At 42.2% G+C, this 25,905-nt stretch overlaps 2 protein-coding genes across 6 annotated transcripts in view; one reads left to right on the top strand and one right to left on the bottom strand.

The window, feature by feature from the left end:
- Positions 1-27: 27 nt before the first annotated feature.
- gng8 (guanine nucleotide binding protein (G protein), gamma 8) lies at positions 28-9,431 on the bottom strand. Of its 2 annotated transcripts, none has more exons than XM_086308637.1 (5): positions 9,266-9,431; positions 4,280-4,363; positions 2,256-2,413; positions 1,434-1,531; positions 28-525 (listed from the first exon to the last, which is right to left on the bottom strand). In XM_086308637.1, exons 4-5 carry the CDS (start codon positions 1,515-1,517, stop codon positions 397-399), a joined length of 213 nt encoding a protein of 70 aa, XP_086164763.1. In that variant the 5' UTR covers positions 1,518-1,531; positions 2,256-2,413; positions 4,280-4,363; positions 9,266-9,431; the 3' UTR covers positions 28-396. The 2 variants fall into 2 exon arrangements, with proteins under 2 accessions (XP_086164763.1, XP_086164762.1); XM_086308636.1 differs by adding an exon at positions 4,851-4,969 and having other exon boundaries at positions 2,256-4,363.
- brd8a (bromodomain containing 8a) overlaps positions 8,742-25,905 on the top strand; it is a 20,739-nt gene continuing 3,575 nt past the window's right edge. The window contains exons 1-18 of one of the 4 annotated variants that reach the window (XM_086308632.1): positions 8,742-9,191; positions 9,577-9,673; positions 10,183-10,252; positions 10,428-10,477; positions 10,590-10,712; positions 10,803-10,883; positions 11,019-11,083; positions 12,284-12,426; positions 15,428-15,610; positions 16,340-16,430; positions 16,801-16,950; positions 17,165-17,328; positions 17,453-17,900; positions 18,010-18,053; positions 18,186-18,454; positions 18,960-19,052; positions 19,135-19,203; positions 19,292-19,574. In XM_086308632.1, coding sequence (XP_086164758.1) covers positions 9,173-9,191; positions 9,577-9,673; positions 10,183-10,252; positions 10,428-10,477; positions 10,590-10,712; positions 10,803-10,883; positions 11,019-11,083; positions 12,284-12,426; positions 15,428-15,610; positions 16,340-16,430; positions 16,801-16,950; positions 17,165-17,328; positions 17,453-17,900; positions 18,010-18,053; positions 18,186-18,454; positions 18,960-19,052; positions 19,135-19,203; positions 19,292-19,574 — 2,442 coding nt within the window. In that variant the 5' untranslated portion in view covers positions 8,742-9,172. Of the gene's footprint in view, positions 9,192-9,576; positions 9,674-10,182; positions 10,253-10,427; positions 10,478-10,589; positions 10,713-10,802; positions 10,884-11,018; positions 11,084-12,283; positions 12,427-15,427; positions 15,611-16,339; positions 16,431-16,800; positions 16,951-17,164; positions 17,329-17,452; positions 17,901-18,009; positions 18,054-18,185; positions 18,455-18,959; positions 19,053-19,134; positions 19,204-19,291; positions 19,625-25,905 lie in introns of those variants that run through there. The other 3 variants (XR_015131272.1, XM_086308633.1, XM_086308634.1) reach the window with 3 other exon arrangements.

Genomic DNA, 25,905 nt, shown 5'->3' on the forward strand with positions numbered 1-25,905 from the left:
CTGAGAAACGGGCAGAAAAACAGAGGCTGTTTAAAGACGGTGAGCTTTATTCAGCTACTCATTTGACAACAAAAAGATCAATACCGAGATTAATAGAGAGCAACAACTCGGTGACAACTTAAATATGCAGTTTTGCTAATATGTAAACTGTGTGCACAGTGGGAGATGCAGCAGCAGTGGCTTGTTTAAATGAACTTTGCACTCTTTTCAATAAATCTTTATTGCCATTCTTATCGTGCTTAACACACAGTCATTTGACATGTGAGGAAATCGCTACCTAAATGAAAAACGGAATGCTGTTTTAAAATAATCCTAATAAACAAAGTGTCATTGTTTAGGTGTGTGTGTGTGTGTGTGTGTGTGTGTGTGTGTGTGTGTGTATTTTGCACAAGAGAGTTATAGGATTTCACAGAACAATTTCTTCTCTCGAAACGGGTTCTCAGATGAAGGCACTGGAGTCACCAACGGGTCCTCTTTGGCATGAGCTTCACAGTAGGCCATCAGTTCAGCTGCTGCTTTGGATACCTGTAAAAGCAGACTGTGTTTAAGTGAGTCAGTGATCATAAAAGGGCAAGATAAGATGTTAAGTATGAGCTCATCTGTTCCAATACACACACAGACACACACACACACATATATATCTGTGTATATATATCTGTGTGTATATATATATATATATATATATATACTACACAGAATAAGAAAGAGAAATGGGAGGATCTCTGCATAACTGAGCAAGAGGACAAGTCGATTAAAGTCTCTCGATATCAGATGGCAGGCTCATTAAATGGCACTCATGAAGTCCCTCCAGGATATCTGAGACTGGCCAATAACAGTAAGAAAGAACAAATAAGCAGGAAAACACAGATATTGGACAGAGGCAAATTGGAAAAGTGCTATACACAATGATATCTGAAGTCTAAGGTCTTTAAGTCAAAAAGAACATTTGAGCGAGGGGCTGAAAGAGTGCTTGATATGAGGAAGTGTGATGATTTGATGGTGCGTGCAGTGCCAGGCTGGAGTGAAATCATTGAACCAGGTCATATAGCTCCAAACTATGCAAGAACTTTTTAAAAGGAAGCTGTCAGCTGGCATTCTGTTAAAAGGAGTGGACAGTACCATCATCAGATCTAAACCCTGATTGAACATTTGTGGGTCTCTAAGCTGGAGCACATATCTACAATAATAAAGATTCACACACCTGTAGTTGCTGCAAATAAGCAGTTCTTTGTCAAAAGTATAAATACATCTGATAAATAAAAGCATGTAAAATGTAACTTTTTATTGAAAGTTTCCGAGACACAGTGAAGTACAAAGGAAGAACACGTGGTGCCTTAACTGAAGTGAATACTTGCTCATCTGAAGACTTTTCAATTCACACTGCCTTATTTGTGCCCTTGCTTTGTTTCCAGTCACTGTCTGTGTGGACTCACCATCATCCTCTCTATGTTGACCTCCAGTTTCAACTGCTCTACTGTTTTTCGAGCATCTGCAATCTTGGCCATGTTGTTAGACATCCTGCCCTCTCCCGCTTGGATCAGCCATCATGTAGCAAATTTAAAAACAAGACACAAAAGTACAGATTACCAATAAAGAAATGTGGTTGTAGAAAACAAGTTTGCTCTTATAAAGAGCAATATAAAGAAAATTTGTCACAAAAGATCAATGTGAGACATTATTGAAGGTATCTGAGGTGGTGGTTAGAGTCTGTTTCAATTTGTTTGTTAATTCTGCTCCCTGGGTCTCAGCTGCAAGAGGAACAGGGAGGGTCTCAAAGGAGAAGGGAAGGGGAGCGGAGGTAGCGCAGCCCTCCCAAGGGGGCGGCATCCGCTAGCACAGATTGTAAATACACCTTATATTAACATGTTGCTCTCGCACAATATATCTGTCATAAAGTTCATATTTAGTTGTTTTTCAAATCTCAGCTTTTCTTTATAAGTAGATGCTGTTATGTTTTTTTAAGTTTAAAAGACACATTCGAGTACCATCTTAATGATCCTCATAATAGGCGAGTAAATAAAAAGCCAGCAACAGCAGGCCTTTAAAAAAAAAAACTTTGCTAGAAATAATTAAAAGGAAATTCATTATAAGTCATTTCTAGTGCTAATATAATTCATGCAGCACATAGCAGATATGCCACATAATTCATGTGTAGAAATATTTGAAATAGGCTGCTTCTGTGCATCTGTATAAAAGATGATGATGATGATGATAAAGAAAATTTGCAGTCACTCCATAGTTCCAAACATACTCACAACAAAGACCGACAGCAAACGACTGGCTCCTGGAGCGAAAGTACACTTGTCCTCCGCCACAGCAACTTGTAGCTCCGAATGAAGAGAGATGAATGGCAGAGACGAAGTGGATGTCTTCACTGGGCTTCCAACCTTCACATAATTAGCGGTGGATCTGCCTATGGGATGGGCTCAGTGCAGCAGTGCAACAGTTAAAGGCAACATGTGGTATGACCTTCATTTCTACACTCTCTATCACTCACACATCTGAGATTACACCGAAGACAGAGAGTTAAATGTAGCTTTTAAAAAAGATGGAATATGGCTGAAATAATAGTTGTGTATTTGATCATAACACCTCAACAGAACAGACAGTTATTTTCCGTGACTTTGCATAACATGCTTGTGTATAAAATATCAAAATATCAAACCTTAAATTCTTGGAATTACTGAGTACATTAAAATGAGTTGGACTGGGATTGTTCTAAGACAGAATAATGTTTATGAGAAAGGTATTAAATCAGAATATGTAAAATAATGCTCTATAAACTTTTATTTGAAATTCTCACATGTGCTTGTGTTTAAAGAAGCCATGCAACAGAAAACAGTTACTAATCAAGCTCCAAATAAATATTTTAAGAGTCTAATTCTATCACACATAAGAACACTTGAATATAACCTCTGGTAAATTTGCATGTTCAGTGACAGACTTTTTGTCAAGGGGAGGATTTTCTCAGAAACAGAGTTATTTCTCTCATATTTTAGCGATCCTCTTCAAGGCTGCCAGTCTTTCCGGTAGAGCTGACTATTATTCCACAGAGCAGCAGGGAGCAAAGTGGCAGTGTGATGGAGTTAAATGTCAAATGCCTCATTAACATTTGTTTCCCTGTAGTAATTGGTCTTGCTTCATGGACGATATAAGCCTTTATAGCAAAAAGAGCTTCTGGTTCACTTAACCCTCCTCTGTCATTTAAAACGTCTATACAGTAATGTGTGAAAGTCTTGAGTCACCACTCAATTCTTTATTTTTGTTACAAAAATGGAAAATAGGTACAGCTATTTATCAAAATGTGAAATCATAGGGTACATGTAAATACAGACTATAAGGCTAAAACTGAGTTTGTATCATTCTGATGAGCCTGAAAGTGAATGATTTGAAATGACCACCTTTATTCTTGAACCAAACATTTCATATTTGGATTCATCACTCAATAAGACCTGTTGCCAGTCCAGTTATTTTGTCATTTCACACCTCAGCCTTTTCTCCCTGTTTCCCTTCCTTAAGAATGGCTTCTTGACAGCCACCCTCCCACTGAGATCATTTCTGATGAGGCTGCAGTGAAAAGTAGTTGAATCAACTGAAGGTCCAGATGCATTTCTTGAGTCCTGTGTTAGGTCTTTGCTGGACTTTTTTCTATTACCGTACTTAAGGACATTAATTTTAGATATTGTTCATCTGCTCTAGTTAGATTTTTTTTTTAGACCTGACAATTCTTCTTGTGTCCTCCACTTGTCCAGTTTCCTCAGTTTTTTAAGGGCACACTGAACACCATGCTCAATGATGCCAAGGTTTTGGAATCACCCCCTTGGTGGAAAAATACAGTTTTAATTTTAACATAACTGTGTTATCTTTGGTATTTTTAAGATTCAGCTACAAAATTTGAATGTTTTTCAGAATGGAATAACATGTTTTTAAGACAGGCTGCCAGTAACAAAGTGCCTCAAGGTAAAATTTAAAATTTTACCTTGAGGCTGTCTTTTATGTGCAAACACACAGTTCTGGTTCATCTCTTGAGTTAGATATTTGTTTTATAGATCAATGTTAAGTGGCTTAACAAGCAAACAAAACATATTTATCTGAAAATGGTCAGTTTAAGGATTGGACAGAAAACTTGTTAAAAAGCAGCTAATCTCCGAATAATAACTAACAAATAAAAGCCTGAGAATCAGATTCTGTTGGGCAGCTAATCAGTGTTTGCGGGGCAGCAACGTGGAGCAGTGGTTAGCAATGTTGCATCACAGCAAGAAGGTCCTGACTCCCTCACCTGGCCGTGGCCTTTCTGAGTGGAGCTTGCATGCTTTCTTGTTTGCGTGGGTTCTCTCTGGGCACTCCAGCTTCCTCCCACAGTCTAAACACATGCAGTAAATAGAGTTAGGTTCACTGGTGAATCTCAATTGCCCATAGGTGTGAATGTGAGTGCAAATAGTTGTCTGTCTCTCTGTGTTAGCCCTGCATCAGGCTGGATGCCCCCCTCCGCCCACCCAGCAGCTGGGATAGACTCCAGCCTCCCCTGCAACCCCGATAAGGACAAGCGGAAGAGAATGGATGGATGGACAGATTCTGTTGTGCTTCTTATGAATTCAGTGACAACATTTGTAAACTCGATCCATCTGTCCAGTCAACAAAACAACGTGTCTCTTCTGACATTCTGTTCATTCATAATAGATGCTACACCATAGGATGAATGAAACCAGAGAGGAGATCTATACACAGCTTCAACTAAGATGTTTTTAAACTCATCTAGAGTTAATGTTTATAATGTGTTTTGACATAGAAATAAGAGCATGCATTGCCAGCTAACCAAACATAGCAAGTGTGCCATTTACTATACAAACCGTAATGAGTTTGGGCGTAGCTGCTGTTTTCTCCATATAAATTGTTGTCATAACGTCTGCTTGATTCTTGTAATCTCTGCTGATTGTCCACAGAGGTCCTCATGGTGACTTACGGTGTGCTGTACACATAAACAGTTCTGTTACACATTCTCATTTTCTTTTGTAACCTTCATTAAGGTCAGTGTGGCTAGGAAACAAGACTGTAAAACATAGTCTTTACTAAGGCAAGAAGAAGATCCAGAAATGACCTATTTAGAAAATATGAGTGCCTTGAATTCATGATGGTGACTGTTGTAAACATATCTAAGCCAGACCAATTTATAAAAAGAGACCCAGTCCTCCTGGATGTCACGCACGATGTATTTTTTGTCATATCATGCTGAAAACAAACCGGTTTTTCAAGTTGTGGCTCTGGTTGCATTTGTGACACATTCATCTGTAATGCATTTAAAGGGCTACAAAAGATTCATAACCATCATTTTCAGGTTTGGAAATATTTGGAAACCAAATAGATTTTTCTTTTGTTCTCGTGTACTTGTTTTTATTATTATTTTCACAGAAAAAAAGTTTAATTAAATAACAATAATAGAAAAAGGAACAATAGAAATTAATAAAATTGTGCGCGTGTGTGTGTGTGTGTGTGTGTGTGTGTGTGTGTGTGTGTGTGTGTGTGTGTGTGTGTGTGTGTGCATGGGCGCTGGTCATTCACAATCCCTCCGTTTGTAGCATGTTGACATATATATGGCAGGCAGTCAGACATGCCCCGTCTCCTGAGATGTTCAGCTTATAGAAATTTGGAATTACAGAACTGAAGTGGCTAAAGTAAATGTTCCTTACTTCACTCAATGATTCACATTTTAGGAGGAAATGTCTCACTTTTAACCTCACCTCTCAAACAGTGATCACATGTTCTTCTAATCTTTCGGTTGCCACGACCTCGTGTGTCTTCCTTGTTCAATTGCCAGTTTGTGGTCCTACATTTGGTTAGGATTTGACTCTGTTTTTCTGTTTCTGACACCTAAGAGACATTCTGCTAATTCATACCTGTTTTTAGGGCCAGATAAACTCTTCTTCCCAGAGAAAGATTTCTTTTCATTTTGTTAGAATTTGGTTTACACTGATAGGTGTTTGGAAAGCAGTGTGGTGAGACAAGTCCGATTATGATTGGCAGAATATCTCTTAGAGACAGACAGTCTCAATACCAACTGACATAGGTTGGTTGGTTCTGGCCTTATCTCTTATCTCTGGGAGAGCCTTGAATTAGAGGGATTCTTGGGGGCTGGATACAAGATTATAAAAAATGTCCCAATTCTGTTCAGCTGGGGTTTGTTAGTGTTTTCCTGTGTACATGTAAACTGTATCTGTAGACAGTCTGTTGGGCGTTTATCCCAACAGGTGTGGCTCTGATGACTCACTGCACCCTTTACTTCTCTACTCTACAGCACAGTGGATAGGATGACACTATCAGATATTTTAAGCCAGATTTTAATTATAATTTAGAAGTTATCTTAATTGCATTTGGGGCTCTTAGGCCTTTTTGTTTTAGTTTTCTTTCACTTCCATGAAATTTCCTAATCTTGTTATGGTTCAGCTCATCTGTAAATCATTTTGAATAACTCACCCACCTAAGTGAAAATCATCTAAAAGTGCTGTATACTGCCAAACACAACCTAAATGGCAAGAATAAAGAGGACAAAGTAAGTCCACCAGAAATGAGGAGAAATTCTAAATGTCTCCACAGGATCTGCACGTATCTTAATCAAAAAGAGTGTGCACAGATTTTACCTTCATGGGAGTTGAGCCAGTGGGAAGTCCATTATGAAAACTAGAGAAAGTCAATACTGGATAACTGCCAGTCTCTGATTTGACCACAAATTCCTCTTGAAGATACTGAGAAGGTATCTGTATGAGGGTTAAAGTTGAACCAGAAAATAAACATTGGGGAAACAATATGGAAAGTGAGGGACACTTTTTTAAGTTTAATCTAAAAACTATGGATTGGGGTGGTTTTAAATGTGCTTAAAGCTTGTTTATACACTGACTGGATACTTTTTAGGTACAGCTTGGCAGTGCCGAGTTGAACACCATTTTGCTTTCCAAGCTGTCATACTTTGTGGCATAGATTCAACAGGGTGCTGGAAACATTCCTCATAGAGTATAGCTCATACTGTAATCAATGATTTCATTATTTAGGGGGAAATAGTATTTGGTTTCCTCATATCTAGGGCATTTTTGGGGAAAATAGTGATCTTATTATTATTATTGTTTAGTACAGACCTTCCCAAAGTGTGGGGCCCGTCCCCTAGGGTGCCAAGGTCTCCCCTGCATAATTGCTTTTCCCTTTGTCGGGAGCATGTGCTGGGCTGTTCAAATCACGGACAAACAGTATCCCACATTCTTGATTTTTAGTTCACACACACTTGTTGTAATGACTAACTACTCCTGACATTTTGGAGATGTTAGCTCTGTATACAGTAAAGTTACAGTGGGATACAAATAATATCAGGCTGATCCTGCCACGATTTGTTCCCCCTGTCTAAATCACGGACAAACAGTATCCCACAGCTGTTTATGTTTTTAAACCCATTTTGCACAGACAGGCATTTTTTGAAAAATGTATTGATATAAATGTTGAATATTATTACACAGGAAAAAAACAAATACACGTAAAATAATTACACCATGACGCCTCTGCCTTTGTAAATGGAGGGACAGTATGTGTGTATGTAAGCGTGTAAAACCTGAAGATAGATACAAAATACTGTTAATCTGACTTGCTGCCATTCTGCAATTCATCTCATGTAATAACGTGGCGCACAGCATGACGTGAAAAAAGGCACATACCTTTGACGTTGCATGCCGACCTCGGTATTCCTGTCCACACATAAACGCAAAAAAGGAGTTTTAAAAAATCTCCGTTTTCGGTGATTCCAAACTCCGTTTACGTGTGGAGGAAAGGTCCAAACGCACAGAAACAGTTGTGTTTTCAAAATTACCCGTGTAGGTGTGGACGTAGCATAAAAGAGTTAGTAGTTTATTTTCTTACTACCTGTAATTTATTGCAGTTTACTTGTATTTGCTTAATTGTTTACTAAATGTTTGAGGTGTGAAATAAACCGCAATGGAGCAAAATATGGGTGTGTGTGGTTGGAGGATGTATTTGTGTGTGTGCGTGCGCGTGTGCGCGCGGGGGAGGGGGGGTGGCGAACATTTTTCTTGTAAAACAAAGGGGGGCCTAGCGAAAACGTTTGGGAACCACTGGTTTAGTACAAGTGTCAAGTTCTGATATTATTTTCTACTGCGTGTAGCTGTTAATGTAGTCCTTATTCAATAGGAGACAGCATAAAGAGCGTAAATTTCAACATTTCAACTCAGAGAGCTTTTTGGAAATCATATAGCTTAGCATTATTTTTATTGCTAAGCTTTATTTTTATTTTATTTTATTGACTGTGCGTGTTTGTTCATTAAAGCACACTCAAAAAATGATTCTTGGCAATTTTGAGTATAATGCAACTGAGATATATCAAATTAAAATGTATTTGTTCAAATAATTAATAATATGGGGAAACATGCTTGGAAAGGATTGAATGTACACAAAACAAATAGATTTTATTTGACAATAAAATAATAATAATAGAGAATTTAATATTATTATTTTTAGTAGTAGTAGCACATCTGCGCAGCATGCTACATGTGAACCTAGCTAGTTGTGTGGCAAACAACTTGTGTACTAAACTTGTTGTTTGTGCTTAGTGCTTTTACCCAGTTATGTGGAAAAAAGAAGTGCTGGACTAACATTTATACATATAATTATCTTTCTACTGACACAAGTTAAGTTCCATCTTTACATAAAAAACAAGCTATCCTGCTTAATTATGAAAACTCAGCCGCCTGCAGGGTGGTACATTATTATTACTGTGGTGGGCGTGTACGAACACTTCGCTGCTAGCTAGAATGAGAAATAAGGTTTATGGCTACAGTAAGCTAAAAAATTTTCTTCGTCTGGCTGCCTGTCGCTTGGTAGCATAAACTCTTTCTAACGTAATTAGACCGTTTTTTGACTCTTTTACAGACGCAGTCTTTGCATTCTAGCAAGCTGGTTAATCCTTAAATTACCAAAAGCTTTGGCATACCAGACTGAGACTAACGGGCAGCAGCGGTGATTCAGCGTGCTAGCTAGTGAGAAAAATCTTGAGAGCCTCCACATCCAGCCTAACATCCATTGATGTTAGCCTATGAGTATCGCCTTCGCATATCGCCAGCGTTGTTAATCGCCGGGTTTCTATCTACCAAGATGTACGGGATGTTGGGATGACAGGAAGATGGCAAACGGGGCTGGAAGTGAGTAACGTTAGAAAATAGCAAATGTCATGACATGCTACCCGTTAGCGTGTGTGTGTTTGTGTGTGTCGTACTTGGATCTTATCGCTTCTAACTTCTCTTCGCTCCCTGCGTGGCAGCCTGCACGGATTATTGGTTGTCATCACGAGTTGACGGCTCTATTTACACTGGTGGTGGCTGCCGTTTGCTATCAGTTATATCAAAGACACTCTCTTTGTGTGTGCAGTTGCATGCTTAAAGTGCCGGTACTGGTGGTTAGCTCGATCATAATGGTAAAAAAAAAAGAAGAAGAAAAAAGATCCAGGCCGGAGACGTCCAGCAGAACACAGTCTGTATTAAAAATATACTGCATAAAGTATATGTTATGTTTCGTCCACGTCTGCAGAACACAAGCTGCTTGTCATTGGACCAACAGAACCATGGTCAGTGAGGGAGAAGCTGTGTTTGGCCACATCTGTCATGAAGAGTGGGGACCAGAACTGGTAATGCATGCCTCTTTCAGCTGGTTTCAACGATTCTGTATTATGTGCTCAATAGTGTGAGTCATAATCTGGCACATTAGATGTTGTTAGTTACACATGTAACTAACTTTCGCTTATGATTAGGTTTTAAGATAAGATGTTGTCACTTAGGGTGGTTCTGTTAGTATTCCTGTGCCTGAGTACTTAAAAGGGTTGCTGGTCTGCTTTCCTGTTACAGTACACAGTGACATACAAATAGGATGACTTAACCATGGTTAGTCATGTCATTCTTTATCTGTTACACTGGCATACATGATGCAGCCCGGTGCTGGCTGGCTTTAATTTAGTACCAGGTTTGCATGAAGTAACAAATAAAAGAGTAATTATAAATGAAAAAAAAAAATAGATTTAATATAATTTTGTTCCTGAAATATAAAGATAATAAACCATTGCATAAATAGAACATTGTTTAAGTCTAATAATCTTTAGAACTGTATTTATCTTGGGATGTCTTATGCTTTTTTCATCAGGGTATCGGTCAGTCGTGCCATAAAACCATTTGCAGAACCTGGGCGACCACCTGACTGGTTCTCTCAAAAGGTATGACCAGAGCACCTTATCACAGGGTGAAAAGCAGAGAACACCCTGTACAGGTTGTCAGACTATCGCAGGGCTGCTTTCACAACATTAAAAACTTAATCCATGATCTCTGCAGTAGGTTTCACGCACTCTATTTGAGTGAAGTTGTTCTTGATACTCTTTTGGATCTTCACAGCACTGTGCCTCCAAATACTCAGAGCTCCTGGAAGCGACAGAGGCCCCAAAGTGAGCACATAAGTGACTTCAACTTCAAACATGCTTGTGTAGCTTTACCCCGTTTGATGAATGCATCTAGAGGATATGCAGCGTTACGAGCTGATGCCTTTGTTACCTTCAGGCGGAAGCGCGGCGAGAAAGGTGAGGTGGTGGAGACAGTGGAGGATGTGATAGTTCGCAGACTGACGGCTGAGAGGATCGAGGAACTAAAGAAGCTGATAAAAGAAACGCAGGAGAAGCACAGGTAACCAGCATGAACACATTATTCGTCTAAAAAAGACACACACCTCAAACTGCGTCAGTGAGATGAGCTGACATACTGCTGTTTTCATAGGAAGCTGAAGAGAGAGGCTGAACTGATTCAAGCAGGACATCTGGATTCCAAACTGAAAGAGCTATGGGAGGAAATTCTGCTGTAAGAAGCAACAAATCTATCAACCCTGTTTGTACAGTCATGCACGTCTTTTTCTCCTGCAAACCTTAAACATTGGACTCATTGGACTCTCTTTGTAACAACAAAGGAAATGATCTTTTGTTGTGCATCTGTTAGGAAGAAGAAACTGGAGGAGGAGGAAGCAGAGATGAAAAGAAAAAACACAGATGCTGCTTATCAAGGTATTTCTTTCAATTTCAGGGGTCTTTTTTGAGGAACACATCCATAAAGAATTATATTTCAGTAATTACACAGGTCATCCATAAATAATGAAAATAAAAAAACAATGAGATTATGATTATTAAACTGAGATAACTTTGTGTAGCTAAGTCAGCCTGCTAGTAATATACATGAAAAGTAACTTCTTAGATATATTTGTGCTTAGTGCCACTGAAACCAGAAGAGATTCTTCATATAACAGACATTGTGATACAAGTTACATATACTTCTGTGCAAAAGTGATGAGCCAACCCTCATTTCTATATGTTTTGCTAAGAAAATGGGAAAAAGGTGAAGTGATTTATTGAAACATGCAGCAGAGACATGGGAAAAATATGGTTTGTGCACTTCTAACAAGCTTGAAAGTCAATACTTGGAAATACCACCTTTATTCTTCATAACAGCTCCCCTGGTTAGTTCAAAAGTACAATTTTATGCCTGTGCCTCAAACTATTATCTGGTTGCCAGCTTAGCTCCGTGGGTGAGCAGGCGGCCGGCCAGCAGGCAGTGGCTATGTTTCGAATCCAACCTGTGGCCCTGTCTGTCTCCACTATCAAATAAAGGCAAATGACAAAAAAGTATATTTTATTTGGAGTTTTTTAAACTAAAGAAATGGGGATAATTTGGCTTTCATGATTTATTGGTCAGTTTTAAGTGGGTCAACAAACAAACAAAGTAAAAGTTGTCTAAAATTGGTCAGGTACTGAAAATGAGAGAAAAAGTAGGTGATGTCCAAAGAAAAACTTTGAAATTTATTAAACTGATGATATTGCTCGAGAAAACTTTTATAAATGAGAAGAAAGTCTGGATTCTTTTAAGGAAAATATGAAAAACTGAGATGTGTCTGACAATTAAACTGGGTTAAGAATGGTCGTACAGAAAGCTCATCAAGACTTGATTGGGTATTTTAGAAGTGCTGCACTCTGCAGGAACTGTTTGACCAGAAACTTTAAACTGCTGTTGGCACTAGAAAACATGGGAATAAACAAAGAAAATATCCTTTATTTCAAGGTGATCACCTGTCAAAAGAGATGTCAGCATTTTTCATACTCAGGTTGAGCCAATTGGACAGCCCGTGTAGAGAGCATTGTTTTGAAAAGAAAAGCTTTGCTTTTGTATGACTCACAAGAAAAGGCTCTCTATGCTGCCCGTCCCTCTTTCAGCCAGACAGGTGGCAAAGAACACACCCAAGCGGATACCCAGTGTCACCATGCATTCACCCTCAGGCTGTAGCTCCCCAAGCCAGGAGTTCTCCCCAGGTGACCAACTCGAGTGCTTGACACTGGATCTTACATCTACAAAAAATGTAAGTCTCTGAAGACTCAGAGTTACTTATGACAATGCCTGACATTTCACTTATCCTGCCTCGTTTTCAGACATGTAAAAGTGTTTATTAGTATTTAATAATGGTGTAATGATTCTATAAATATTTTCTGTTTCTGTCATGTTCTTTTAGGGGGAATAAGAAAAAACATAATTGGTAAATTATTTTTACCCCTGGCATTATCACTTGATCATGATTGGGTTGTAGACTACAAATAAACTTTAGTATTCTATTTTATTTTCAATTCACTCTCCACATATAAAGTCTGTAAAAATTGCAGCTTTCATCAGACTAAAATAAATCTTAAAACCGGGCACTAACAAAAATACCAAAATGAACACATGGCTAAATACTGAAGCTCTGTCTTAATCTCTAATACCATTGATTGAAGTCGTTTGCTTCCAGAGAGCTCAGATTCAATAGGCTTGAGTGACAGGCTGTTTAGGTGTCTTTGTGTTATCCTTAATTAGTTTATAACATCCTGAACATTGCAGCAGTAACAGACCCTTTGGCAGACACAGACAGGAAGTGTCAAATATGCTTAATAGAAGGAATGTAATCCACATTCAAGTACCTTTTTCCTTAACAGGAAATGTCAGAGGCCATCAGCTTAGCATTGCACCTTGTCTGTTAGTGCTAGCGCGGCTGCTCAATCAATCGTTCCAAAGCTGCAGTCCAGGCACCAACAGCGTAGCCAAAATGAACACATGGCTAGTTAGAATGCAAATTACAAAAGCTCTTTCAAGCTTCAGTAATTAGCTGTGATAGCAGCATTAATGAAATTTCAAGTTTTTGTCAAAGTTTTCAGGTCGATCCAGGTTGCTCTCCAGTGCATCCATCGGAGTATAAATGTGTGTGAATGTTAGATAGAAGCAATGATATAGAAACAATAACAAAATTATTTCAGAAAACACAACAGTTATCAGATTCAGTATTATTAAACTTTCATATTGAGCCATAGTGCAAACCACTGATGCGTAACAGACTTTGATGTGCTTCAGATTTGTGCTAAAGGTTTGTAAAATGAAGTTAAAACTGAGCGTTATCTTCTAATTAACACACACTATAAAAACTTCAGCAAGGGTTTGAGCTGTTACTGGAGAGAACATCATGCCAAAAAAAACCAAAACAGTTTAGACTTGGGAAAAAGAATTGTTGTTGCTTCCAAAGCAGATGTATATACAAAGTTATCACAGCCTTTCCAAGTGTCGAGAACTGAAATGAGAGGGATCATCAAGAAATTCAAATAGAGCAACACAGTACCGAACAAGCCTAGCAGAGGTAGAAGCGAAAGATTTCAAAGACTAGGGAAAGAAAACTAGTCAGTGACGTGTCTAAAGACCTTAGAACAACTGCAAAAAGTTTGGAAGTTGGAAATTGTAGTCTCAAAGAAGACGACCACCAGAACGCTGCATAGGAATGGACTGTGAGGCTGCAGACTAAGAAAACTTCTGCAAAAGAGACACCTTCAGGCCAGACTGAAGTATGCTAAGGGCAACCTGGAGAACCCGTTTCTTTGGTCAGATGAGATGAAAGTAGAGCTCTTTGGCCACAGAGATGTTGCTTATGTTTGGAAAAAGAAGGGAGAAGCATACAAGCCAAAGAACACCGTCTGTGTGGAGACTTCAGTGCATCTGGAGCTGAAAATCTTGTCAAGGTGGAAGGAATCATGAAGGAAGAAGGATATGTGAAGATTATGAAAGAAAACCTCCAGCAACAAAACCGAGTCTGGATCGTTGCTTTGCTTTCCAACACAACCTAAAACAATTCTTCTGAAGAACTACCTCCAGAAGACCAAAGCGAACATGCTGAACAACTGGCATGTCGAAGCCCTGTCTTGAATCCTATTGGAAATCTGTGGGGTGAACTGAAGACCAAGGTCCATGCCTGGAGAGCATCAAATCTGAAGGATCTTGAGAGATTCACCAAAGAAAATTGAGCTGAGATTGCTCAGGAGACGCATGCGAGACTAGCTGAAAACTACAACAGTTGACTGCAGGCTGTTATCTAGCAAAAAGGATACACAATTGACCGTTAGCATCAGGGAGCTAATAATTTTAACCCTGGTAGTTTCTGTTTTTATGAAATCATTTTGTTTCTGTGTTAAAGTAAAGTAATGTAATAAAACGTGGGTGTTTTATTCTTAAAAAGTCCTAAAAACTCTTTTCCAGGTGTAACAGCAATTGGGAAATACTTATTTACTAATACTAATATATTTTCATTGGTGGGCTAATAATCCTGTCGATATCTGTAGATTAGAGGGTTACCTAGGCAGCCGGATCTAGGAATGTCTGCAGGCGTCCAGCTGTCAGCTTCAAAATGATGCAAGAGGAGCAAATCATTTCCAATGTAGATGTAGTTTTAGCATCCAGGTCTTCTACAGTAATCACGACTGTAGCACCAGGTTAGCTCCTGCCAGTTAACACTGGCAAACTTGCTAAATGCGTCTTTTTCCCCCACGGACCGATTTCTCCTCATTAACCACCTAATTGACATTTGATTTGTCATTGTGACTTAATTGGCTAATTTACAAAACATTCCATCTATTTTATCATCATACTAGAATTTTAAAATCCCTTTTAAACAAAGTGTGACAAAGTGTGCTATTAAGAAAAATCGCTAAATAGTCACAAATTTAAACTATCTATTTCACCACAACACTCAGCAGATATAATGTCCTTCATTATATGTCCAGTATATACCTAGTAGATGTAATGTAATGTGTTTCTTGTGTGCCACTAATTTAGATTTGGTAAATTCGGGCTCATAATACCTAAAAAAAATAATTTTAGGTGTAACTTACCAGGAGTGCTATATGGGATGTAAGGCATAGAAAATGACTGTTTTTATTTTGGAAATGAGTCTAATACTTTTGACCGTTCCCTTCAGAGACAAAAAAGAAAACATACAGTATTAGAGAACTGATAACAACTACATCTGTAAATCCTAATAAAATGTCATGTTTCCCTCTGTCTGTCTCTAGGCTTCTGGAACAGCCAGGCTAATGACATTTGCTGAGCCTTCTGGTAATGATGACAGCCACGGGTCCCTGCTAGAGGACCCCACCCAAAAGAAGTTACTGTGTCAGAAAGCCACACCACCACCATCTCCCCTCCTGTCAGAGTTACTGAAGAAAGGCAGTATATTGGCCACAAATTCCAGATTGGTTTGTTGAAGGGCTTTAATATATATGCCAGTAATTAACTTGTACAAGACTGCAGGGCAGTCTACCTTTATATGATCACGTAAAGAATTCCTGTGCTTTAGAGCAGCGGTCCCCAACCTTTTTTGCGCCACGGACCGGTTTATCCCCGACAATATTTTCATGGACCGGCCTTTAAGGTGTCGCGGATAAATACAACAAAATAAAACTAGTACCGGTACCGACAAAAAGAAAATTTATTCATAACACACGTGAAAAGACCAAGAAAAACCGAGTAAACGATAAAAAAGATAACAAAATAACGCTGAAAACCGATTAAAAACCCTGAAAACTATACATTTCACACCTGAGCCCGGTACCAAACGACTCACGGACTGGTACCGGTCTGAGGCCCGGGGGTTGGGGACCGCTGCTTTAGAGGGTGTCTAATAATTTGGCTATCCAGTCTGTCTCCTTACAGTTCTCTGTTATCGTTTAAATTTGGATTCTGTTTAAAATCACTGTATATATAAAATTCACTTCACATATCCTGGACTTGAAGAAGAAACCATTTTGCCTTCTCTCTTTATTGGCACTGGCCTTAAAATCCAGTATTGATCAGACACCACTGATGGGATAAAAAAAAAACACCAGCTATGCTGCCCTGCCTGTTAATGAGTAACAGATTTATTATTAAACAGCACTGCTTCATGTTTTAGACGTGTTTGATTTGTGTATGCATCTTTATCTCAGATTGGAGATGGTGACGTGTCCACAGGTAATGTGTCAGGAGCACATGACTTGCAGCTGGCTCCACCTTGTCAGCCTCTCTCTCAGGCAGCAGGTACAGATGCTGTGTTTGATCACTGTTGATCTCTGTTAAAATGTCTTGTTACAAAAGCAAATCTTACTTTTTGGATTTCGATAAACAGAAATGTTTCACAAAGCAACAGATTACCATACCAGTAAAAAAAGCATTCAGTAGAACCCCCTTTGACACAGGAAAAAGTGTCCCATAGGTCTTCTTATCTTTAGCTCATTGAACATGTTTTATAATTGTTAGTTTTACTCTTGAACTCTGAATGCATGGGTGCTATCTGGTGATGCCATTGCTGCAAATGTTTGCTAATACTCTGACCATCTGATAGCCTGAGGTGCTTTGTCAGAGCTCTGCACTTCATGTGTTAATGCATGCGTGAATACTTGCATGACAGGTGCCCCGATGTTGTCCCGTCTCCTGGAAGCAGGCCCCGCCCAGTTTTCCCCTCCATTAGGTTTTATGGTCAGTGTAGATTCTGCCTCCAGTGTTCCTCTCTCTGCCACCACTCCTGTTCCTGCTCAATCAAACATCTCAGCAAGTGCAGGTCTGTCCACTTTCTGATCCAACACCCTCACATTCTTAATATCACAAACTTTGCATTGTATACAGAGGATTTAATTGTGACCTGTTGATCAGATCTGTTCTTGGCCACCTGCTCTAAACTAGCAAAGATGTAATAATGCTATACCAAATAAGAATTTAGATTCATGGTGTCGAAATATTAAACAGATAGTAAATCAGTTGTTGCATTCATGCAGAGGTAAATGTGATGGTGCCATCTGTGGCCCCTGGATGCCAGCCTGTCTCCTCTATGGTAGAAGATAAGGTGTCAGAGCTCAGTGAGGACGATGTGACTGTGTCACTGTGTCATGAGCTGGACCTGAAGACAGTGGGGGACATCATCGCCATCATTGAAGAGAAGGTTCTAAAAGTCAACAAACCTTACTGTTTAGGTTACATTAAATAATTTATGAGACCTGTTTGGATTTTTATTTATTTATTTATTTTTTACAATATGAGCATTCATTGTATGCTTCTTTTTGTAGGCTGATGAAGCTGCTGATGCTTTGGATGCAGCTGCAGTTGAGGCTGCTCTGTCCCTTTGTGAAGAAAATGGCCACGCTCTGTCTGCTGCCTGGGATTCTGGGCCTTTCCAGCCTCATGAGCCACACAATCCCACAGTGCCCACTGGGGCTGTACAGTCTTCATCTCTTCACTGTAGCTTGGAGGAGAGGACAGAAGCTTCACTCTCTTCTTTTTGCAACAGTCAAGATAACCATCTTGCAGGATTTCCTGTGGGACTGAGGAGCATTCCTCCCTCTTCCTCATCTGGATGCAACTCAAAGATTTTGGAGCACTACCGCAGTGGAACGCCTCCACAGGCTGCAGCAGTGAGAGAGACCGGAGAGGCGGTTCACTCAAAAACCCAAATGTCATCCAGAAAATGTGAACGTGAGAAGTGGGCACAGCAAATCCCTGAAAAAATCCACGGAGGTACGAACATCCATGCTTAAGCATTTGTACTGCCTTGCCACGTAACATGCAGTTTGCGTCAGACTATGCATTTTGCAAACCTTATTATTCATTTCTACTATCTTGACAGACTCGGTATTAGAAGATAACCCAGTGACAGAAAGGCATCCAAAGGTATAGCACTGTATGAGGACAAAGCGAGCATGATGCTTGTAATTGCTGTACTAAAATTTGCAGTGTGCTCCACAGTAACCCGGCACTTTCAGTTTTGTCTGAATCTGTCTGTGCCTTTATACATTTTTGCAGGAGACGAAGAGGGAGGACGCAATAACTATTGGGGGAGGAGAGAAGGCCTCGGGGACTAACCTGCAAAACAAAGTTAATGGGCCAGAGGTGTGTGGAGAAGAAGTGGGAGATGGGGTGGAAGAATTCCTATCAGAGCCAGACGGCGAAACTGAGCTAGAACCGGCAGCCAGTGAGAGTGAGGATGGATACAGCCTCCATACGGCTTCCTCTTCACTGCAGCTCCACACAACTGCAGACTCCATCCCCAGCAGCCCAGCTTCTTCGCAGTTGTAAGTGAAATGCATTTATACTCTAGATCAGGGGTCTCAAACTTAAATGAGCTGTGGGCCACTGCTGGCACTATCATCTCATTGGAGGACCACTTTAGTGTTCAAGGAGTACAAAACAAACAAACAAGAAAACACCCACAAATATTTCTGAAAATGTGGTGTTTTGTTTGTTTTTTAAAATGTCAAATATTGTATAACAAGAAAAAACTGCAAATGCGAATGATTTTTTTTCTCACTGAAGCCTTTCATTGAACTACCAAATAAACAAATTGGTACTCTCTTTCTGACCAGACACGTGGCAACACTTCTGCTATAACTTTGTTTGTATTTAACAAAATAAAAATGCAGACATAAGTGTACACATCAGTCAATATACAGGCTGCAAATAGGGGTGACGAGTTTGAGACGCCTGCTCTAGATGGTGCTGATGATGTAAGAATACTGAGTTTGCAGCAGATTAGTTTCTGCATTCATACAACTTCCTTTTTTGACCTTCAACATGCAGTTCTGTGTGCAGTGAGGATCTGGAAGCTCTACAGGCTCACAAAATCTGGAAGAAAGCCATTATGCTTGTGTGGCGAGCAGCAGCCAATCACAGGTCAGAATCTGATTCATAACTTTAACACTAAATGCACAGTCTCCGATATTTTTCTGTAACGCGTCGTGTAAACCTGTTGTAGGTATGCAAATGTCTTCCTTCAGCCAGTAACAGAAGAAATTGCGCCTGGATACCACAGTATTGTGCACAGGTAAGCAAAGAATATTTTTGTATCACTTTACTGGAGCTTTAGAGGAAAAACATCTCAGACAGAACTGTCTTCGCTTCTTGTTCTCCAGGCCCATGGACCTGGCAACCATAAAGAAGAACATCGAGAATGGTCTGATACGGACCACCGCCGAGTTCCAGAGGGACATCATGCTGATGTTTCAGAATGCAGTCATGTACAACAGCCTGGACCACGACGTGTACCACATGGCTCTGGAGATGCAGCGTGACGTGCTGGAGCAGATCCAACAGTTTCTAGCTACCCAGCTCATCATGGAGACGTCAGAATCTGGTATCAGCGCCAAGAGCCTGAGAGGCCGTGAGAGCACGCGCAAACAGGACTCTACTGACAAGGTGCTTCACTAGAGTTTTGACAAAAGCAGAGTACAGAAGAAGAGAAAAGGGTGAGACAACAAAGGTAGAAGAAAGTGATGCCAAACTATTTGATGGCCATTTTCCAAAGCATGACGTTTAATTTTAAATCAGTTATTCTCAGGTAGCCATTGGCTTCGTATGCTATGAAAATCAGGTTGTTCTCCTTCAAACATTCGTTTCGGTGTCTCACTATGGGCGACGCTCTCTCAGCATGTCATTACTCCAGCCAGCATTGGCCACCCTCCTCCCTATCCAGTCTTTTAAGTGATGACATGATGAACCCTGCGTCCAGGCCCAAACTACTCTGCGTTTAATAAGGCTGCAGTATTTTTAACATGTTTTAATGCTTTGTATCTTGTTCTATTTAATCTCAACAAGCCCCTAAAAACAGTCAGTGATCACTGTTGGCCTCTCTCGGTTTTTATTACCACTAATCATTTTAAAGCTCAGTTTTTAAAACTTTACATGTAACTACAGCTCAGCCCATGCAGTAGTATTTTAATGACTAACCTTGTATTGTGGATGGATTATCTCAGTTTTTCTCCTGACTGAAGTTTGGTCCGTTTACAGGATCCTGCTATGCAACTGCATTTGCCCCTAACTTTCAAGAACCCTCATGTTAACTTTTATCGAATGGAAAAAAGTCACCAGCTATGCTGCCCTGCCTGTTAATGAGTAACAATAACATCCTCCAGCTTCTCTGTTTATATTATGCTAACATAGCTGTGTCGCTAGCGATCACGCAGCACATCATTATATACCAGCTAGCCAAACTTTGGTAACCCTACAAACATCACTGCTGTTTACTTTCCTGTCTTCATTTATGTCAGAAGTGATAGCAGAGCTGTACATCTTAATTTGTTTCAGAAATCCCTCAGTCAGAACATGGTATGTTATATTTAGATGGAAACTAGTGAGCTAACTTCCTGCTAACCTCTAACTCCGTTAAATTTAATAAATTCTGTTTTCATGGATGACTGGATGTTAAACTTAATTGTTACACCTGGTAGAGTATCCATACTAATCATTTTATTACAGATGAATGAATTTAGACAGTTTTTCAACTCTCAGTAATGCTGGAGTGATCATTTGACTTAGGGACCTGCAGCGGAGTTTGGTCCCAGGCACGGCTAATGACGTCAGACTTAAAGACCGGGTAAAAGGGTGTGACACAGCGTCACCCGTCATTCAATTTCCTCTTCTCGCTTCTTCAGAATTTTCCCCTGCGGTTGCAAAATCTCAGGCTCAGATACACATGACGCTTCTGTGATGTGCCCCGGGCTGCAACACGCCCAAGCGGCTATTTCCACACCAGGTTCATGTGAACACTGTGCTCGCTTTACTCTGAAAAGCCTTCGTCAATTCTAGCCTGCCAGGCTAGCCTGTCGAAGAAGGACCCAATGTTGTCTCCAATTGGCGCACTGATGGAGCACACTGAGTCAGCCACACCAGGCGCCAGCTGGGGCGACGAGATGGATATCATCCTCCCGCTGGTGGACGATGCCTAGGTCAGCTGCGAAGCTATGTTGTCTGATTCCCTTGAGGCTAATGACGAGCTACTCAGCAAATCCTCTGAGGGACCGTTGGAACGTCTCGTCTCGGGTGAGGATGACGACGTTTTCTTTGCCCCCTCTGGTCGGAATTCTGTGACTCAAGGGATCGATTGTGATAACACCGGCACACAGTCCCGTGTCATGGAGCTATTTGATGTTGCAAAACGGGCAGCTGGAAAGCTGGCAGTCCCATGGCCCAACGTGACAACGGAGACCTCCACCTCACGATACGAGGGTAAAGGGCTCCCCAGAGCAAAGCGCACTACTAAGCAGGTACTGCCGCTTTTCCCCGAATGCGTGGACGAGGTCACACGCTGCTGGGCAAAGCCATTTTCGTCACCCAACCCCGTGCAGGGAGCGGCGGCATATGACTGCGCTGGAATGAAGGAGAAGGGCATCTACCAAATCCTCACAGTGGAGAATCTAGTGACTTCTCATCTCCACCCAAACCAGAAACTTTCCATGTCATCTGGTCCGTCCCTGCCCTTCAAGGCCAAACGCCTGCAGTCCTCCCTGGCTGACAAAGCGTATAAATCAGTTGCCACCACTGTGAGGGCATTGAACGCCTCATCGCTCCTGCTAGCCTACTCGACGGAGCTCCAGGACCAGGCTGCTGCGAAGCCCGATGCTAGCGAGCTGTGGGAAGAGCTGGGCATCGTTACGGACCAGTGTCTCCACCTCACTAGAGCAGCAGTACAAGCGGCGGGCAGAGCTCTCAGCATCATCATCCTGCAGGAGAGGGCAAGATGGCTGAACTTGGCGGGGCTTTTGGACAGAGAAAAATGTGACATTCTGGATGAAAGCATCGACCCCGCTGGCCTTTTCGGGACTGCCGTTGCCACCATACAAAGACGGTGCGAGGAGAAAAAGAAAGAGGGAGAGACCCTGCAGCTGTGTCTCACTAGGAAGACCCAGGCTGTGCCCCCGTCTCCACCCAGTTGCCGGAAGTTTGCTCAGAGCCCCAGCCGTCCACCCGGCGTGCCGACGTTTAAAATCCCTCGCCACCCAGCCCCGCAGGTCGCGGTCCAGGGTCCCCTAGGATCGCAGAACCCTAAGACCCACTGCTCAGGGTGCCCCACCACCAGCCAAGCAGTCGGACCGCAAGAAGAAGGACTGTCTTTTTTTTTTTCTTTTCCTTTTTTTGTGTCCCATTTGGATCTTTAGCCATCAGAATTGTTGTCTTAAGGCCAAGAAAGATGCCAAGCGGATTTATTTTACCAAGTGGATCATCATGGCCTTGCCATATTGGTCCATTTGATTTACCTTTATTACAATTATGAATTTATTTTATTTTCGGTTGCTACAAATGGGACAGACATGGCTGGGGGATAGGACAGGGAGAAAGAATGAAAGAAAGAGAGGGAGAGAAAGAAAAACAGAGGGGAGAAGAGACGGTGAGAAAGGGGGAAAGAAAGAAAGAAAAACAAACAAAACACCTGGATCACCTGTATGGAGAAAAAAAAACAGAAGAGAAAGCAAACAAAAAAAAGAGCAACATAATAAAAACAGCGCCATCACAATAAACTAGCTAGCAGTAGATAACAGTAGATACTGAATATTAAACGATATTGTGCAGCACGCAAGATAGACAGCGCACAATGTGCTTTGAGGCAGCAGCCAAGAAGGGTGTAGTCCGCGTCTGTGAACACCCGTGTGCACACCTGTGTGGATCAGCATACTTGTATTCCAAAGGTTTCTCCATGTAACGATCTGCTAGGGAGTGTGGGGAGCCATAGCCCCGTCCACCAGGGTATAAAGCAGGTATGGAGGAGATCCAGGCCCCAGATATCCAGAGGCCCCAGAGTACAAGGACCCGAGGAGGACCACCAAAAGGGGGGGAACCGTACCACCCTCCTGGGAAGAGCTGAGTAGAGCCCCAAACGAGAGGTCACCCAGCAGCTACGGAGCAGAGGCCAGAGGGGGTTGCATTGGCGTGCCCGCAGGCTCTGCCGGCAGCCAGCTGTGCCAGAGAGGACCGAGCTTCAAGCCCAGAGGCCTGAGGGCATCCCACCCCCCGGAAGGGGCCCAGCCGGGCCACAGGCGCCAGGCCCCGCCAATCGGCCACCAGGAGTGAGCCAGTACATACATGAGCGCCCAGCCCCAGACGACAAGGACCACCAACACACCAACGTCTGAGGGCATCAGCCACCGGCAGGGAGTGTGGTGAGGGGAGATGTAACCCTTCTCTCTGGGGTGGAGGCAAGTTGACCACCTCCTTATCTGCAGTAGCAGGGAGGCCCCGCATCCGAGACCCCAATCTGACGGCCAGCACCTCCTCCCAGCCCCCCAGTCCTGACGGCTAACAGAACCGGGGTGAGTGAAGACCTCAAACCTCCCTACGCCCGCTCATATGTAGTGTCGCTATGTGCTGTTCTAAAGTGCATTTAAAACTCGGGAGAGCCCTCGGGTATTTGTGAAATGCACAGAGGCAGTCATAGCCCCACTGAAGAGGCGGGGCATCCGCATAGCAACATACATAGACGATTGGCTGCTGCTATCAGAGTCAGAAATAATGGGAAGAGAGCACACCAGGTTGACAGTGGATCACCTGATGGCTCTGGGTTTCACCATAAACTATGAAAAGAGTGTCCTGCAGCCAGCTCAGGCCATCTCTTTCATAGGAATAGCTCTAAACTCCACCTCGCACAGAGCGTGTCTCTCGGTGATTACAGTCAAAAAAATGCTATGACATGCCGGCATTTTTCAGGTGGGAAGATATCTCCCATTCAGAAGATGCCTGCAGATGCTGGGATTAATGGTGTCTTCACTGGCAGTCATTCCAGTAGGCAGACTGCATATAAGGGAGTTTGAGCAATGGGTTGCATCACGGAGACTGAATCGAAAGCACCATACCCACCACCATATCAGAGTGACAGCAGATTGCGCTGCAGCACTCCACTGTTGGAGAAATCCCACATTTCTCACTTTGGGGGTGTCACTGGGGCTTTCACAGCCAGAAAGGTGGTGACCACGGACGCGAGTCTCACGGGCTAGTGTGCCACTCATGAGGGCAGAGCAGTGAGCGGCAACTGGGACTCACGACAAAGGGGTGTTCACATAAACTGGCCACAATTGCTAGCAGCATTTCTAGCACTGAGACACTTCCTTCCACTGTTAAGAAATCACCATGTTCTGATCAGAACAGACAACACCACTGTTGTGGCGTACATTGACAGAGGGCGGGTTACAGTCCCGTCCTTTGCACATGCTTGCTCGCAAACTGATCATGTGTAGCAGCATCAATCTGTTGTCACTGAGAGCTGCTCACATTCCAGGAGCTCTGAACTTGGGAGCAGATTTAATGTCCAGGGGAAACCTGCAGTACGGGGACTGGACCCTGCACCCACAGGTGGTGACCCATATCTGGACCCGCTTTGGCCAGTCACAGGTCGACCTGTTTTCCTCGAGGTAGAACGCTCAGTGTCCACTGTATTTCTCCCTGAGGGACCAGGAGGCTGCGCTAGGGGTAGATGCATTAGCTCACAATTGGCCACATGTTCTGCTTTATGCGTTCCCTCCGTTGGCCTTAATTTCTCCCACTCTTAACCAGAGTGAGAGAGAGGGGGCTAACAATAATATTGATCGCCCCAAGGTGGACGATGGTCCCATTGGTTAGCGGAGATTATGCCCCTCTTGTGGAGCGAACCTTGGCCTCTCCTCTGTGACGAGACCTAGTCTCCCAGGCCAGGGGGGAGATTTTTTTTCACCCTCACCCTGTGGGCTTGGCCTGTGAGAGGTTGAATTTGAGTATGGGAGGACTCACCCAGGGTGTTATAGCCACTATTCAGAATGCTAGAGCCCCCTCCACAAGATCATTGTATGAGAACAAGTGGAGATTATTTGAGGAGTGGTGTGGAAAGTCTCACACTCTCTATTTTCAGTGCTCTGTGACAACAATTCTCTCCTTTCTCCAGGAACTGTTAGATAAAGGAAAGGCCTTTTCCACAATTAAAGTATATCTAGCAGCCATTTCAGCCTGCCATGTGGGCTTCGTGGATGGCCCAGTGAGCCATCACCCGCTAGTCCGCTGTTTTATGACAGGGGCACAACGACTCCACCCGGTTTCTAAACCTCTCGTCCCCACATGGGATTTATCCCTGATGCTGGGGGCAGTTTCACAGCCACCATTTGAGACCACTAAGCCAGGTGGCTCTCGCATCTGCAAAGCATATCAGCTATATTCATGCACTGTCAATACACAAACAGTGCACCCGATTCACGCGGGATAACTCTAGAGTCACGCTCAGGCCAAATCCGGCCTTTGTGCCCCAAAATCCTTATCTCCAATGCACCCCATTGGAGCTGGAAGCTTTTTGCCCTCCTCCTTTCTCCTCCCCTGAACAGGAGTGCCTAGATGCTGAGGCAATCCAATTGGCTTACTCCAGCACAGCAACCTCTTGGGCCCTTTTTAGGAGTGTCTCTATAGAGGAGATATGTGCAGCGAGCTGGGCTTCACCTTTGACGTTTGACTGTGTTAAGTGTGGGCTAGAGATGACCCCACGAGACCTCCTAAGTTGGCAGTCAGTCGTTCAGATGGGCTTATCTGGCAATATGGGAGTCTGCATATCTTTGATAACATGAGTGAGGTGTCTCACCAGATACCCCTCCTTGCACGAAGCGAGGAAGAGGTGAGCTTATCTTACCTCACTCATGTTATCAGAGAACAGAGGTTACGGAATAGAGTAACCTCAAGTTATTGTCTGAAGCCTTCATGTACTTATAGTTTATCCAAAGCATTCAATGAGTGTTTAATAAGA

This window comes from Aulonocara sp. 'chitande type north' Nkhata Bay, linkage group LG10 (assembly GCF_057382095.1).
Source record: "Aulonocara sp. 'chitande type north' Nkhata Bay isolate Kocher_YH1m ecotype deep benthic linkage group LG10, A_spYH_male_GT1.1, whole genome shotgun sequence".
NCBI lineage: Eukaryota > Metazoa > Chordata > Actinopteri > Cichliformes > Cichlidae > Aulonocara > Aulonocara sp. 'chitande type north' Nkhata Bay.